General features: G+C 40.6%; 1 protein-coding gene across 1 annotated transcript in view; it reads left to right on the forward strand.

Annotated features, from left to right (window-relative positions):
- The first annotated feature begins 322 nt into the window (after window positions 1-322).
- col7a1l (collagen type VII alpha 1-like) overlaps window positions 323-15,582 on the forward strand; it is a 60,840-nt gene continuing 45,580 nt past the window's right edge. The window contains exons 1-7 of the mRNA XM_087786060.1: window positions 323-424; window positions 6,738-6,887; window positions 10,474-10,654; window positions 10,717-10,876; window positions 13,279-13,372; window positions 14,951-15,124; window positions 15,209-15,372. Of these exons, the coding sequence (XP_087642186.1) occupies window positions 6,812-6,887; window positions 10,474-10,654; window positions 10,717-10,876; window positions 13,279-13,372; window positions 14,951-15,124; window positions 15,209-15,372 (849 nt within the window). The 5' untranslated portion in view covers window positions 323-424; window positions 6,738-6,811. The remainder of the gene's footprint in view (window positions 425-6,737; window positions 6,888-10,473; window positions 10,655-10,716; window positions 10,877-13,278; window positions 13,373-14,950; window positions 15,125-15,208; window positions 15,373-15,582) is intronic.

Raw genomic sequence — 15,582 nt, forward strand, 5'->3', positions numbered from 1 at the left:
CGTTGCACAAACGCACACAGTGGCTCCGTCTCAGCTTGTAAACACAACTTTATTTATCTGGTCCTTTTGGTCCAGAATGTCTTCAGTCCAAGGGGGGGGGGGGGGGGGGTCAGTGGGGTCACTGTTTATTCCTTACACTCCAAGAATGTTTGGACGAAAGATGATCTCACCTCCACTTACATCACACGTCTTCCTCATTCTTGGGAGCAACAGGTTGCAGCACCACCCCTCTTCCCTAACTTCCCGTCACCCCTGCAGAGGAGAGGGTGGGGGGGTCACTCACTTTCTCTCTCCAGACACACCTCTTCTGCTCAGACACACTCCTGTCCTCACATACCTCTCTCAAGGAATATCCCCAAGACTTTTCTTTCCTGCTTCACGTGGAACCTTTGTGAAGATAATGTTGGAGCAGCTGACTGTGTTGGTGAGTTTTAGAAACTTTTGAAATTTGTTTTCCTCTTCCATGAATCTTGAGACGCAGATTTGAACTGACGTGTGTCTGGATCAAAGACTCTCAATGTCTCGAACCTTCTAAACAACACATCTGTCACACACGTGCACATTCTTTTATAGACGAAGACATAGTCTAGAAACATAAAGTTAACTTTGAAAGACAGAAAGTTAGAGAGTTTGAGGGGTTGAGGGGGTTCATCATCTTTAAAATGTCTTTACCAAACTGTAACAACAGGTATGTGTATTTACTTTCATCCTTAGCTAGCTTAGCATCATTAGCAAAGTCTCTGTATGATTGTTAGCATCAGTCTATCTATCTATCTATCTATCTATCTATCTATCTATCTATCTATCTATCTATCTATCTATCTATCTGTCTGTCTGTCTGTCTGTCTGTCTGTCTGTCTGTCTGTCTGTCTGTCTGTCTGTCTGTCTGTCTGTCTGTCTGTCTGTCTGTCTGTCTGTCTGTCTGTCTGTCTGTCTGTCTGTCTGTCTGTCTGTCTGTCTGTCTGTCTGTCTGTCTGTCTGTCTGTCTGTCTGTCTGTCTGTCTGTCTGTCTGTCTGTCTGTCTGTCTGTCTGTCTGTCTGTCTGTCTGTCTGTCTGTCTGTCTGTCTGTCTGTCTGTCTGTCTGTCTGTCTGTCTGTCTGTCTGTCTGTCTGTCTGTCTGTCTGTCTGTCTGTCTGTCTGTCTGTCTGTCTGTCTGTCTGTCTGTCTGTCTGTCTGTCTGTCTGTCTGTCTGTCTGTCTGTCTGTCTGTCTGTCTGTCTGTCTGTCTGTCTGTCTGTCTGTCTGTCTGTCTGTCTGTCTGTCTGTCTGTCTGTCTGTCTGTCTGTCTGTCTGTCTGTCTGTCTGTCTGTCTGTCTGTCTGTCTGTCTGTCTGTCTGTCTGTCTGTCTGTCTGTCTGTCTGTCTGTCTGTCTGTCTGTCTGTCTGTCTGTCTGTCTGTCTGTCTGTCTGTCTGTCTGTCTGTCTGTCTGTCTGTCTGTCTGTCTGTCTGTCTGTCTGTCTGTCTGTCTGTCTGTCTGTCTGTCTGTCTGTCTGTCTGTCTGTCTGTCTGTCTGTCTGTCTGTCTGTCTGTCTGTCTGTCTGTCTGTCTGTCTGTCTGTCTGTCTGTCTGTCTGTCTGTCTGTCTGTCTGTCTGTCTGTCTGTCTGTCTGTCTGTCTGTCTGTCTGTCTGTCTGTCTGTCTGTCTGTCTGTCTGTCTGTCTGTCTGTCTGTCTGTCTGTCTGTCTGTCTGTCTGTCTGTCTGTCTGTCTGTCTGTCTGTCTGTCTGTCTGTCTGTCTGTCTGTCTGTCTGTCTGTCTGTCTGTCTGTCTGTCTGTCTGTCTGTCTGTCTGTCTGTCTGTCTGTCTGTCTGTCTGTCTGTCTGTCTGTCTGTCTGTCTGTCTGTCTGTCTGTCTGTCTGTCTGTCTGTCTGTCTGTCTGTCTGTCTGTCTGTCTGTCTGTCTGTCTGTCTGTCTGTCTGTCTGTCTGTCTGTCTGTCTGTCTGTCTGTCTGTCTGTCTGTCTGTCTGTCTGTCTGTCTGTCTGTCTGTCTGTCTGTCTGTCTGTCTGTCTGTCTGTCTGTCTGTCTGTCTGTCTGTCTGTCTGTCTGTCTGTCTGTCTGTCTGTCTGTCTGTCTGTCTGTCTGTCTGTCTGTCTGTCTGTCTGTCTGTCTGTCTGTCTGTCTGTCTGTCTGTCTGTCTGTCTGTCTGTCTGTCTGTCTGTCTGTCTGTCTGTCTGTCTGTCTGTCTGTCTGTCTGTCTGTCTGTCTGTCTGTCTGTCTGTCTGTCTGTCTGTCTGTCTGTCTGTCTGTCTGTCTGTCTGTCTGTCTGTCTGTCTGTCTGTCTGTCTGTCTGTCTGTCTGTCTGTCTGTCTGTCTGTCTGTCTGTCTGTCTGTCTGTCTGTCTGTCTGTCTGTCTGTCTGTCTGTCTGTCTGTCTGTCTGTCTGTCTGTCTGTCTGTCTGTCTGTCTGTCTGTCTGTCTGTCTGTCTGTCTGTCTGTCTGTCTGTCTGTCTGTCTGTCTGTCTGTCTGTCTGTCTGTCTGTCTGTCTGTCTGTCTGTCTGTCTGTCTGTCTGTCTGTCTGTCTGTCTGTCTGTCTGTCTGTCTGTCTGTCTGTCTGTCTGTCTGTCTGTCTGTCTGTCTGTCTGTCTGTCTGTCTGTCTGTCTGTCTGTCTGTCTGTCTGTCTGTCTGTCTGTCTGTCTGTCTGTCTGTCTGTCTGTCTGTCTGTCTGTCTGTCTGTCTGTCTGTCTGTCTGTCTGTCTGTCTGTCTGTCTGTCTGTCTGTCTGTCTGTCTGTCTGTCTGTCTGTCTGTCTGTCTGTCTGTCTGTCTGTCTGTCTGTCTGTCTGTCTGTCTGTCTGTCTGTCTGTCTGTCTGTCTGTCTGTCTGTCTGTCTGTCTGTCTGTCTGTCTGTCTGTCTGTCTGTCTGTCTGTCTGTCTGTCTGTCTGTCTGTCTGTCTGTCTGTCTGTCTGTCTGTCTGTCTGTCTGTCTGTCTGTCTGTCTGTCTGTCTGTCTGTCTGTCTGTCTGTCTGTCTGTCTGTCTGTCTGTCTGTCTGTCTGTCTGTCTGTCTGTCTGTCTGTCTGTCTGTCTGTCTGTCTGTCTGTCTGTCTGTCTGTCTGTCTGTCTGTCTGTCTGTCTGTCTGTCTGTCTGTCTGTCTGTCTGTCTGTCTGTCTGTCTGTCTGTCTGTCTGTCTGTCTGTCTGTCTGTCTGTCTGTCTGTCTGTCTGTCTGTCTGTCTGTCTGTCTGTCTGTCTGTCTGTCTGTCTGTCTGTCTGTCTGTCTGTCTGTCTGTCTGTCTGTCTGTCTGTCTGTCTGTCTGTCTGTCTGTCTGTCTGTCTGTCTGTCTGTCTGTCTGTCTGTCTGTCTGTCTGTCTGTCTGTCTGTCTGTCTGTCTGTCTGTCTGTCTGTCTGTCTGTCTGTCTGTCTGTCTGTCTGTCTGTCTGTCTGTCTGTCTGTCTGTCTGTCTGTCTGTCTGTCTGTCTGTCTGTCTGTCTGTCTGTCTGTCTGTCTGTCTGTCTGTCTGTCTGTCTGTCTGTCTGTCTGTCTGTCTGTCTGTCTGTCTGTCTGTCTGTCTGTCTGTCTGTCTGTCTGTCTGTCTGTCTGTCTGTCTGTCTGTCTGTCTGTCTGTCTGTCTGTCTGTCTGTCTGTCTGTCTGTCTGTCTGTCTGTCTGTCTGTCTGTCTGTCTGTCTGTCTGTCTGTCTGTCTGTCTGTCTGTCTGTCTGTCTGTCTGTCTGTCTGTCTGTCTGTCTGTCTGTCTGTCTGTCTGTCTGTCTGTCTGTCTGTCTGTCTGTCTGTCTGTCTGTCTGTCTGTCTGTCTGTCTGTCTGTCTGTCTGTCTGTCTGTCTGTCTGTCTGTCTGTCTGTCTGTCTGTCTGTCTGTCTGTCTGTCTGTCTGTCTGTCTGTCTGTCTGTCTGTCTGTCTGTCTGTCTGTCTGTCTGTCTGTCTGTCTGTCTGTCTGTCTGTCTGTCTGTCTGTCTGTCTGTCTGTCTGTCTGTCTGTCTGTCTGTCTGTCTGTCTGTCTGTCTGTCTGTCTGTCTGTCTGTCTGTCTGTCTGTCTGTCTGTCTGTCTGTCTGTCTGTCTATCTATCTATCTATCTATCTATCTATCCATCAATCACAGGCTTACTCCAGGTACTTCCTCTGCAACAACACTAAGCTTGCAATATAAGCCCAAGTTTATATACTGTATATGTAAACGTTATATATAAACGTATATATTCTTTCACCAAACAACAGTTTAGTTTAAAGCTTGGATCTGTGCCTGTGATATTCTTCATCATTCATTAAAACGCTTTAAACTATAAAATTCTAGAAATATGAATCGTTTATTTCATACTTCACTGACTTTATTTCATCTCAATTCTCTTTCCAGTTTTCTACATATAAAAGGGTGTTCAATGGTCAAGGCACATAAAAGGAAAATTAATTCAAATGAAAGCTCCCCGACACAAACATATGTGCAGTTCTCCACGCATGATGGCGTTTCTGTGGTTCCACTGATCCAAAACCCCCTTGTTGACTTTGTCCTCGCTGCACTTCAGTTATTATAAAGACACATGCAGAGACAGATTCTCAATCTGCACTGGTATGTGAGCCAGTCTGCGTTTTTTCTGACTCCCATGCATTCAAGTTCAAGCCCTGCCAGCTTTAACTTTCATCTGCAGATGGTGGGAAGAAGTCAGCAGTGGGTCGGGGCAGGTGGTCCAACTAACATGTTGGTTTTCCCCAGTAAAAATGTTCCTCATTGATCTGAGCTTTTATTAGTCATTTAATGGCTGTAATGTAGTTTGAGGAGGGATGATGGATGGACTCACGTCGTTGAAGAGGAATGTGCTGTCTTCATGGCATGTTCTCGCTCTCTGTCTGACACACACACACATACACACACTTACAATCTCACACACACACACACTTACAATCTCACACACACACACAAATGTTAGTTTCTTATGAAGATTTATTTTTACCTATAATAGACAAAAGTAAGTTTAAAATTGAAAACTATATATGTAACTTTAAACTGATGATGATGATGTTTAAAATGATTTCAATGATGATGATGATGATGATGATGATGATGTTTAAAATGATGTCAATGATGATGATGATGATGATGTTTAAAATGATGTCAATGATGATGATGATGATGATGTTTATGATGATTACTACGATGATGTTGATGATTATAGTATAGATAATAACGATAATAATGATGCTGATAAAGAAAGTGAAGATGATGTTGACGATGAAGATGGTAATGTGGATGATGTTGACGATGAAGGTCATGATGATGATGATGATGATGACGATGAAAAAGATGATATTGATGATGATAATAAAGATGGTGATGATGATGATAATAAAGATGGTGATGATGATGATTTTGATGATGTTGACGTTAAAGATGGTGATGATGAGGATGATGATGATGATGATGATGATGATGATGATGATGATGATAAAGAAGAAGTAGAAGATGATGAGGCTGACAATGAAGGTGATGATAATGATGACGATGATAATGATGATGATGCCGATTATTACGATAATGATGATTTAAATGAGGATGATGATAATGATGATGATGACAATGAGGAAGATTATTACGATAATGATCATGTAAATGATGATGACGATTAACATGATGATGATAAATCTATCTATGATGTAAATGGTGATGATGATGATGATGACAATGATGACGATTATTATGATGATGATGATAAAGAAGATGATGATGATAATGATGATGTAAATGATGGTGATGATGATTTAAATGATGATGATTATGTTCATGACAATGATGAAGATTATTATGATAAAGAAGATGATGATGATGATGATGATGATGACTATAATTACGATAATGATGATGATGATGATGATGATGATGATGATGATGATGATGATGATGATGATGATGATGATGACTATAATTACGATAATGATGATGTAAATGACGAAAATTATGTTGATGATAATGATGACGATTATAATGATGATGATGATGATAAAGCAGATGATGATTTAAATGATGATGATTATTACGATAATGATGATGATGATGATGATAAAGAAGATGATGATAATAATGATGATGATGATGATAAAGAAGATGATGATGAAGATAATGATAATGATAATGATAATGATAATGATAATGATAATGATGATGATGATAATGATGATGATGATAAAGAAGATTATGATAATAATGATGATGATAAAGAAGATGATGATGATAAAGAAGATCATGATAATAATAATGATGATGATGATGATGATAATGATGATGATGATGATGATAAAGAAGATGATGATAATAATGATGATGATAATAATGATGATGATAAAGAAGATGACGATGATAATAATGATGATGATGATAATGATGATGATTGATGATGATGATGATGATGATGATGATGATGATGATGATGATGATGATGATGATGATGACAGTCAGACATTAAACCAGAGCTAAAGTCCATGAAAGTTCTCAGTGAAAGACAAACAAATAGTTTTCCCTCCGAGTGAGAACGAGTCTGGGTCGTCCTGCTGTGAGGAGCTGAGAGAGCAGGTCCAGTCGTAATACATTCACTCTAACTTTATTGATCTTGTTTCCCTCACAGACACACAGAACTAATTCACCAGTTCAGTGAGCAATGAAGAGAAAGATGATATATTTGAAAACTTACCTAACCCTGTTTGTCAGGAATCAGATCTGACCTCCCGCAACATCCACTCTCTTAATATGACCAGAGTTAGACACATAAGGTTTTTTTGTGTTTTTTTTTTTCAGCAAAGCCTGTGGAGTTACTGAATGTGAAGTGGATCTGAAGAAGAAGAGGAAGAGGAGAAGGAGTGAGGAAGAGCATGGGCAGCTCCTTTGTTTGGATTGTTCTTCTGTCGCTCTCGTTCGGCCTTCAAAGTGTGACAGCTCAAGCCGAAGGTAACGTCCATCTCACCATCATTTCCTTTTGATGAAGAGGGAGGTGAAGAGAGGAAGATCCTTCTCCATTAACTCCTGAGAGCAGCACTTAAACATATCCTAAACTGCTGGAGTCATCATCAGTCTGAAGAAAGGGCAGCGTGAGCATCATTAGTCATTCTCCGCCCGAGTCGCTGCATGACATTTCAAAACTCAGCTCCTCTTCTTCCTCGGCCTTCATGTGGTCGGGGAGTTTAACATCTGCTGGCCTCGTGCTCGCGGCGCTCAAGTCCACCTGTCCACTTCCTCCCCCCAGACGCCTCAACCTGGTGTCAGAGGCAGACTTACCCAGTCTAGTGGAAGGTTTGGTGGAGGACGCGTGGACTCAAGGTCATGTGACAAACCTCTCTTATGCAGCTGGTTGAATATGTTGCACCAGGACAGGCGTGTGCAAAGATTGGGCTGTTTTTATCTGCTGACCCTAGATACACATCCATCAATCTAATCTAATGATCTCTATTACAGTGATTATGAAGTTGCTTTTTGCTAAATTTATTGTTATTTTTCGTGCATTTTTACATTTTTTTTTTAGTTTTTTATTACTTTCTTAATTTTGTGTACCTTGCATGTATTTATTTCCTGTAGAGCAGGGATGGGCAATTACATTTCCTCAGGGGCCACATTATATACCATGAATGATGTGAGGGGGAAAAATACTAAGAAAAGTTAAAAGAAATCTGCAATTAAAAATTAATAATAATAATAATAATTATAACAATAATATATTAAAATAGCTTTCATTTAAAAAAAACAAAAAAAACTGATGTAAATCTTTTTTTTCCCAATAAATTATTTTGAATGAATATTGACAAAAATGACAAAGGGAAAAAAGGGTAAAAGGACTGAGCGTTGTTAAAACAATAATATAGTATAAATATAAATATTCATATTGTTTAGTTAATAATAAGGTCAAAGGGCTGCTTCTGGGTACTGTGCCACACTTAGCCCTGAGACAAAGGGTAAAATGTGTTTTTAAAAATAATTATAAATAAATTATATTAATATCGCAACTTTCTTTCAGTGCACTTTTTTCATGGTGGATTATAATTTTAACTTGTTGAAACGAGTGTGCATGTCTAGTGAGTGAGTATTTAGACTAAAATTGGACAGAATATAACTGAAAATAAAGTTAAATGAAGTAGTTGTATGATCACAAGAATCTTTGCTATTTACCGGTTACAATACTTTTTACAATACAATACTATACAATACTGATTTTTGAAGATGATCCATTGGAGCAGGACCTTGTTCAATGGTGTATTCCAGGCGTGGGCAGGGGCCAAATTATATTATCAGAATGTTGCAATGGGCCAAAAAGAGATAGGATTGATAAAAGGAGATTCAACATGATGGAAGAATAAAAATCGCATTTTATATCATTTTACTTTTATTTAAAGATCTTAAGAAAAAGAACACATTGTTTAATATTTAGTTTTTGTAACAACAACAAAAATAAATCATAATAAAAAGGTAATAGTTATAGTTATAGTGTAGTTATGCCATGGCATCATAAAATACATTTAAAATAAAATAAATATTTAATCTGAAATGCATTTACTTAAAAAAAGGTTTAAAAACACTATATTTTCCAAAATACTTACACATAGAGAAAATTGGCCTCAAACAAAGATCTTTATTGAGTTCATAAATACAATTATTTTCCATCAGAAACATATGATCATTTTCATATTCTTACACTGACCTCACGAGGGCCACATTGATTCCGTCAGACCCTTTGACTGTTTTCATGAGCTCCATCTTGAGGTTCTAACTTAAAACTGTGAATGTGTCTGACTAAGAAAAACACACACAAAACAACTTTGTGTGTATATGTGTGTGTGTGTTATAAGAGTCCAACTTTTATTCGGGGCCCCGACATTCACAGCCGGTCTGTGATTGGCTGCATCTGTCTTCTCCACTTCCTAAAACTGCTCCACGCGTACATCTTATCGGGATTTAGAGTCTCGGGGTGGAGGCGAGTCCAAAAATGTTCTTCACAATTTGTCGTGCTGCCAGAGACGTGAGCCCCGACACAATGTTGCTGCAGAGATGGATGTCACTCTGTGTACACACCGGGCCGGGGGCCAGAGAAGAAGAGCCACATAATGGGAAGAAGGACGTTGAGGAATAAAGAAATAAGCTGATATATCACGTAGAGGACAATCTGCAGCCTTATGTCCCGCAGGATAATCGATGCTGCTTTACTGCATATGCAGAGTATTGACTGTGAATCTAAGGAGTGTGATGTGTGGGCCCGAGCCACACCAGTGACTTCTTCTTCCACAGGCAACAACGCTTAAACGCCTTTGCTTTCTCCAACAAGGGCGCTGACCCTGATTCCAGCGTGTTTACCTTATTATTCTCAGCGTTCCTCATCGCTGTACCAAAGTTTTATTGCTGAGCTGCTGTGAATATAAATGTTCTCTTTGGCTCACCTCTGTCTCATTAAACTTTCATGTGGCAAACACACGGCTCGGATGGAGCAGCAGCGCCACCTGCTGGTTGCAGTCTCGCCTGCCTTAATGTGATTTAATAACCTTTAGATAGAATCAGAAACTTTCATTGCCGGGTTTGCATTTATTTTGGACAAATAAAATAATTAAATGATGAAATAAAATTAGTTGAAATAAAATACAATAAATTAAAAAAAATTAGAGTCAATACAATAAATAATGATTTATTCATTCATTGTCTACTGCTTTATCCTGGTATCATAGGGCGAGAGGCAGGGGGACACCCTGGACAGGATGCCAGTCTGTCACAGGGTACACAAAGACCCCATACCTAAGGAAAATTTCCCAGTTCTCAAGTTCTCAATTAACCTCTGTGGGTTTTTTGGACTGTGGGAGGAAACCGGAGTGCCCGGAGTAAACCCACGCAACACGGGGAGAACATACGAACTCAACACAGAAAGGTTGTCTTGGCCTGGAAATCGAACTTCTTGCTGTGAGGCGACCACTGTGCCAAGGTGCGCCCTAAATATAATACAAAATAAAATAAGATATAATTAATTAATTAATATTTATAATACAAAAAAGTAAAAGAGAAAAAAAACGAAACATTCCAATGAAATATTTGTTAACCAATCATTAAAACATTGAAAATGAAAAAGAAAGCAAAAAATATTATACAATAAGCGTCGAAAAAAAAGAATAAAATATTTACTAATGAATGAAGGTACATAGTAATAAAGTATAAATAGTACATAAAGTACATAAAAAAACTGACACAGAAGAGAAATTTAGCAGTACTAATGTACACCAAAAAAAAGAAAAGAAAAAATTTCCATAATCCAAAGATAGTGATTCCTTTCTAGGAGAAAAAGTTCTCTCACTCAACTTGTGATGTTCACTCTATTGCACTTTACAGACATGGATTCTTCTAAGTATTAGCTGGCCACCCAAAAATATTGATTTAGATTTGGTTTCCTATGAAGCAAAGTGAGCAGATCTTAAAACGCGCCAGCAACAATTAACTGATGCAACCTTCAAAACTTTCTTGAATCCAGATGGTACTACATCAGTAAAAAATGCAACCATCTGTTCAGAATGCAGGACGGCGGCGCAGGCGGACATCGTGTTCCTGGTGGACGAGTCATGGAGTGTGGGTCAGGCCAGCTTCTCCAGGGTCAAAGGGGTCATCTCGGATCTGGTCTCCTCTTTCGATCGCCTGGCTTTCGGTGCTGAGGGTGTTCGTTTCGGAGTGACAGTCTTTGGGGACACGGCGAGGTGAACGAATGTCTACTCTTAGCGATAAAAGACAGTCTCTGACTAATCCTTCTTGACGATAGGATGAGGATCGCCTTGACGGACTACAGCACCATGGAGGAGGTCCTCCGGGCCATCCGGGACCTTCCCTACGAGGGTGGACAACGGAGAATCGGGCAGACCCTCCGGTCTCTGGTCGACGCCGTTTTCAGCCCTGCCATCAGTCGGGACAATACTCCCAAGGTAGGTCCGAAGTCTTTCACCCTTCATGGGTTAAGGGAGGTGATGAAGAGAGTGCAGGCAGGGTGGACTGCTTGACTATCAGGGGTGATCTGTGACAGAAGAGTGGCAGCTGAAACAAGCGGTTTAAAGGACAGTAGTGAGAGCAGACGACCTGCGACGAGTCGTTAACGTGCAGTTTAAAAAACACTGAGCACGTACTTGAACTACTTTTTCATCCGTCCTGCTGTGATTCTGCCGCATCGACCACTGTTGGAGCGACGCCCACATGAAAACATTGATCTCGGGCAAGTCAGCAGATGCCAGAAGATCAAGATGCAAAACCCACGACTCAGCAATTCACAGCCGAAATGACCCTCATCCCGGTTGATTCCCACATAAGTCCCATCGAATGTGGCCGAAACGATGGACGGCGTCTCGTGAATATTGACGCTGGAGACGACCTGAGATACAGTTTCGACTTTTTAGGAAGGTGTGTTATTTTTGTCGAATGAATCGGCTCGTTAAGATTCCGCTCAGCTCCCAGAGCTGGACCGTGAATCCGTCGCACACTTGATGTAAGAAAGCCGGAGATTTCGGATTAGTCTGATGTATTGAATTTTCACAGGCAGAGCGAACATGCAAAATGAAGCTTCAATCTCATATCGACGTTCCTCCTCGCTTCCCCGGCCGAGGCCTGAACTCACCATGAACTCACTAAATTCTCCTTTAATTGCGGAATTATCTGTCTCGGCCGAACGCCGCTGTCATTTATTAACCACTCCATCGCGTTTGTAAATAAATCCCATTAGCTGTGTTACAACCACAGCCGCTGTTTTCATTGGCCGACACAAACTGAGATCCAGACAACATTGATCTGTATTTAACCTTCCGTCACATCACATGAACACTTACTTGCAACCTTGGGGTCTTGGAGGTGGACCACCATGAGATACTCCTGTCCTGGACTTGAACCCATTCTTTTTCTAAGAGAGAGGGAAACATTAATGTTCTCTTTTTTACCAAAAGTGGGAAAAAATGAATAGTTTTTTATTTAATCTAATTTTAATTTGGATGTTATTTTTCCTTCAGTTTGATCTCATTGTATGCTCCAAGCCTTTTAAAGGTCAATTTAAGGGGACAGGGCTCTGAAAGAGACTTAGGGTTCACCATGAAAAGTCTATCTATGATCACTTTGATTTTTATTATTTTATTATTCCTTTTATTTGTATTGAATACATTTTCATTTAGTGTACATTGAAATGCAATATATCATAATTTACAAAACACCTTTCTTATTTGTTTTTCTGTGAAATTATTTCCAGTATTTTAGTATTTGTCTACATTTTTTGGAAAATAAACTTTATATATTTTTAATTAACACTTTAATCATATGTGCTGTTCTCGCTGATGTTTTTTTTTTTGTTTTTCCGCCGCTGAGAATTGATTTTTTTTGCAGCCAATATCTTAATGAAACTGTTTCCTGCATGAATAATATTAAACAAAGAAAAGGTAGAACCAATATTAAGGTCAGGCATGAAATCAAAAGTAGCAACAACAACAAAGAAACAGTGACTGTATACCCTGGAACCAGAGATTGAGGTTTTTTTTAGTGTAAATAAACGTTTTTCAACTGATAGTCGTAGCATAAAGAATTTAAGCTGCTCCTAGATACCATTATCATTCAGATGTGGCTCTGGAGATTTCTAATGAAAGGCCACAATATTTAAGTTTTTTACTAGTCCTTTGAACGCCTTTGGATTTAACCAAAGCTAGGAATAAGACATTGTATCGTGGTCTAAGTCAGGGGCCAAACTAATATAAATGATTACTATCTGTAACTGGCACTCCTTTCAGATTTATGGTAGTATCATTGAGATGTTATGTTTTATTTCTTGCCCAACAGTTTTTGCAGGTTTTTTGTTTCTTGGCTGAACTTAAACACTTCCATCTTCATAAGTCAATATATCACCTTGAACATTAATCTGAACAAACTTAAATTTTACCATGTATGATAACATTGATTACTTCAACCTATCTGAAAAATCAAATCCAAAAATCAAATCCAACTAATTTTCGGCGAGGCGCACGGCCCTCTGAAGGGAAAACACAAACGAAAACAAAGTCAATGAAAAAACTCACCAAAGAACGTAGTTATTAAAAACATCTGACGAGTAAAACTGTCAGGAATCACAAATATCTAGGAACAAACGGGTAGTTGAACAATTGAGAGGTCCGAGGAGGAATCACGTAGAACTGAGCAACGAGATGATGCTGGTCTGCAGAAAACCCAGCGTATAAATACACCTGTGAGTTTAAAGTGTGTGAATTTAACCAAACAATATTGAAATACTTTATAAATCAATTCATTATTCTTTGACACCAGTGACTTTTAAAAATATAAAACAACAACATGTCACATTTAGGTTGCAGTTCTTATCACAAATGGACGCTCGGACGACGCAGTGGACGACCCAGCCAGGACGGTGGCGGACAACGGCATCTCCCTGTACGCGGTCGGTGAGTGTCAGTCGTCAACACGGAAGCTGTGGTTCAGATCTTCTCATTCAGGAGTTTTCTCTCGTCTTTTTATGTCTTCTAATTCTCATTCATTGAATTCTGTCATGCTGTGTGTGTGTGTGGGGGGGAGGGGTGTGTGTAGTAACAAGTAAAAGTGTGTTAAAATAAGTGAATTATTCAGAGCTCACCATCCTGCCCCACTTCCTCCTCCTTACTGTCCGCTCACACTCACCTTGCTCCGCTGGTCGACAGCGCCTCAGTAATTACTGCTCATTAGTCGATCTCCCACTAATCGTGGCCATTTTTCATGAGACGGTTTTAAACCCCCGACTGCTCCTCCGACTCGGAGGCCGTCTGCACTTATTCATCACGGCTGGTGTCAACAAGACGAGCCGGTAGGTCGAAGCTGAGCACTCTTCACTTCCCTGCTTCATCTGTGTCTGCTTTAACACATGTTTTTAGAGCAGGATCCTCTTCCTCAGCTTCTCATGCCTTAATTATTACATAATAAATATATATATTTGTTTCTTTCAGTCAAACCTGAAGATCTTAAATAATTTCCATTCATTTTCACGTTAGTTGGTAAGTTTGGTAAGATTTAAATACATGTTAAAAATAATAATATTTAATTAATTAAATTACACAAAAAATTGAATAAAATCCAAGCAGCCTTCAAACATACCAGGTTGAAATAGGAATTAAGCATCACGATTATTAAAATATTGCTATTATTAAAGCAAATCTGTAAAATTTTGATTTAAATGATGATCCCATGTGGAAAAGTACTTTTTTAAAATTTCAATATGCATTTTAATATTTTTTGTATTTTATGGTAACAGTACTGTTGAGCCACAAATAAAACTTTTTATGAATGATGACAACAATAAGTTTTGATCATGGGGTTCGAACGTACCTTGGGCCAGACTTTAAATTAGCCTTAATATTATATTTGCTTCATTTCAAAAGTAATATATTGATGCCTCCTCAGCACTTTTAAGTAAGAGATACGTAACACAAATGTTTGTTTATGCTGTCATTGTTAGAGTAGTTTGTGAACTGAACTAGAATAAGTTTAATTATTTATATAAAAACATAATTGTATTTACTAAACAAAAAAAAAGGATATATATATTTTGTATAATTATCTAATAATATATTTTGTGCTACAATACATTATTCTAATTATTAAACAGATCCAGGTTCCTCTCTTTTGCCGTCTCTGGACTCTGATGCCCCACCTCTCAGTCACAGCAGAAGACACTGAATCTGGTTCTGCTCCAGGTTTCTGCCTGTTAAACTGACATTTTTGCTCCCCATGGTCACTCATTGTGATTGGCTGGGACCTTTTTCTTTTCTCCTTTAGAGTTTTATTTAAGCTCTAAGTTTTCTTGAGATAACTATCTCATGATTTGGACTGAAATTGAACTGAAATGAAGTCTAAACCTTTTTTGGGGGTTTTCATCAGTCTTTGAGTAATGAAGCTGCAGTAGTTCTGATGACAATACTTTATCTTAGAGCTCCCTCTAGCGGTCAAAACATTAGAAGACTCCAGGTGACCTTTGGTGTTTCTGTGCGCAGGTGTGGGGGGAGCTGACCAGTCAGAACTGAGGAGGATCGTGTCTCAGCCTCATGAAGAGCATCTTCTGATGGTCCCTGACTTCTCCCTCCTCCACACCGTCCTGCCCAAACTGTCCCGCAGAGTGTGCGTCACCGCCTCAGAACCAGCGCGTCCCGTTAAGATCCAGCCGCCAGGTGAGTCGCACGAGCTCCAATAAGTCATTCTTTACATCAGAACAAGGTCATTGACTTTGGAGTTGTTTTTGTGTGCATGTTCAGTCGAGGAGCGTGTGGTGGGTCCCAGAGACCTGCAGGTCAGTGAAGTCACTCACGACTCTCTCCGGCTGACGTGGAGTCGAGCCACAGGTGATGTGAGAGGCTACAGGGTGTTGGTGACCCCACTGACCTCCAGAGGTCAGCTTCTGTCTGTCAGGCAGAGACAGGTGAGACAGTTTGAGGAAACACACTGATAAAAAACGTATCCGGCTACATTAACTTAATATATAACTTTTTGTGACTCATGTTGATCAAGAAAGAATGTTCTTTGTAAATCCAAGTATAATGAGCATCGTTTTCCTTTTTTAAGGAAAAAAAATATTGTGCTTTTATCCTGGACAACTATTAGGAAAGTCACTTAAATCCGATCTAAAAAT

Source organism: Callionymus lyra, chromosome 3, assembly GCF_982586985.1.
Source record: "Callionymus lyra chromosome 3, fCalLyr1.hap1.1, whole genome shotgun sequence".
In the NCBI taxonomy this organism is placed as follows: Eukaryota; Metazoa; Chordata; class Actinopteri; order Syngnathiformes; family Callionymidae; genus Callionymus; species Callionymus lyra.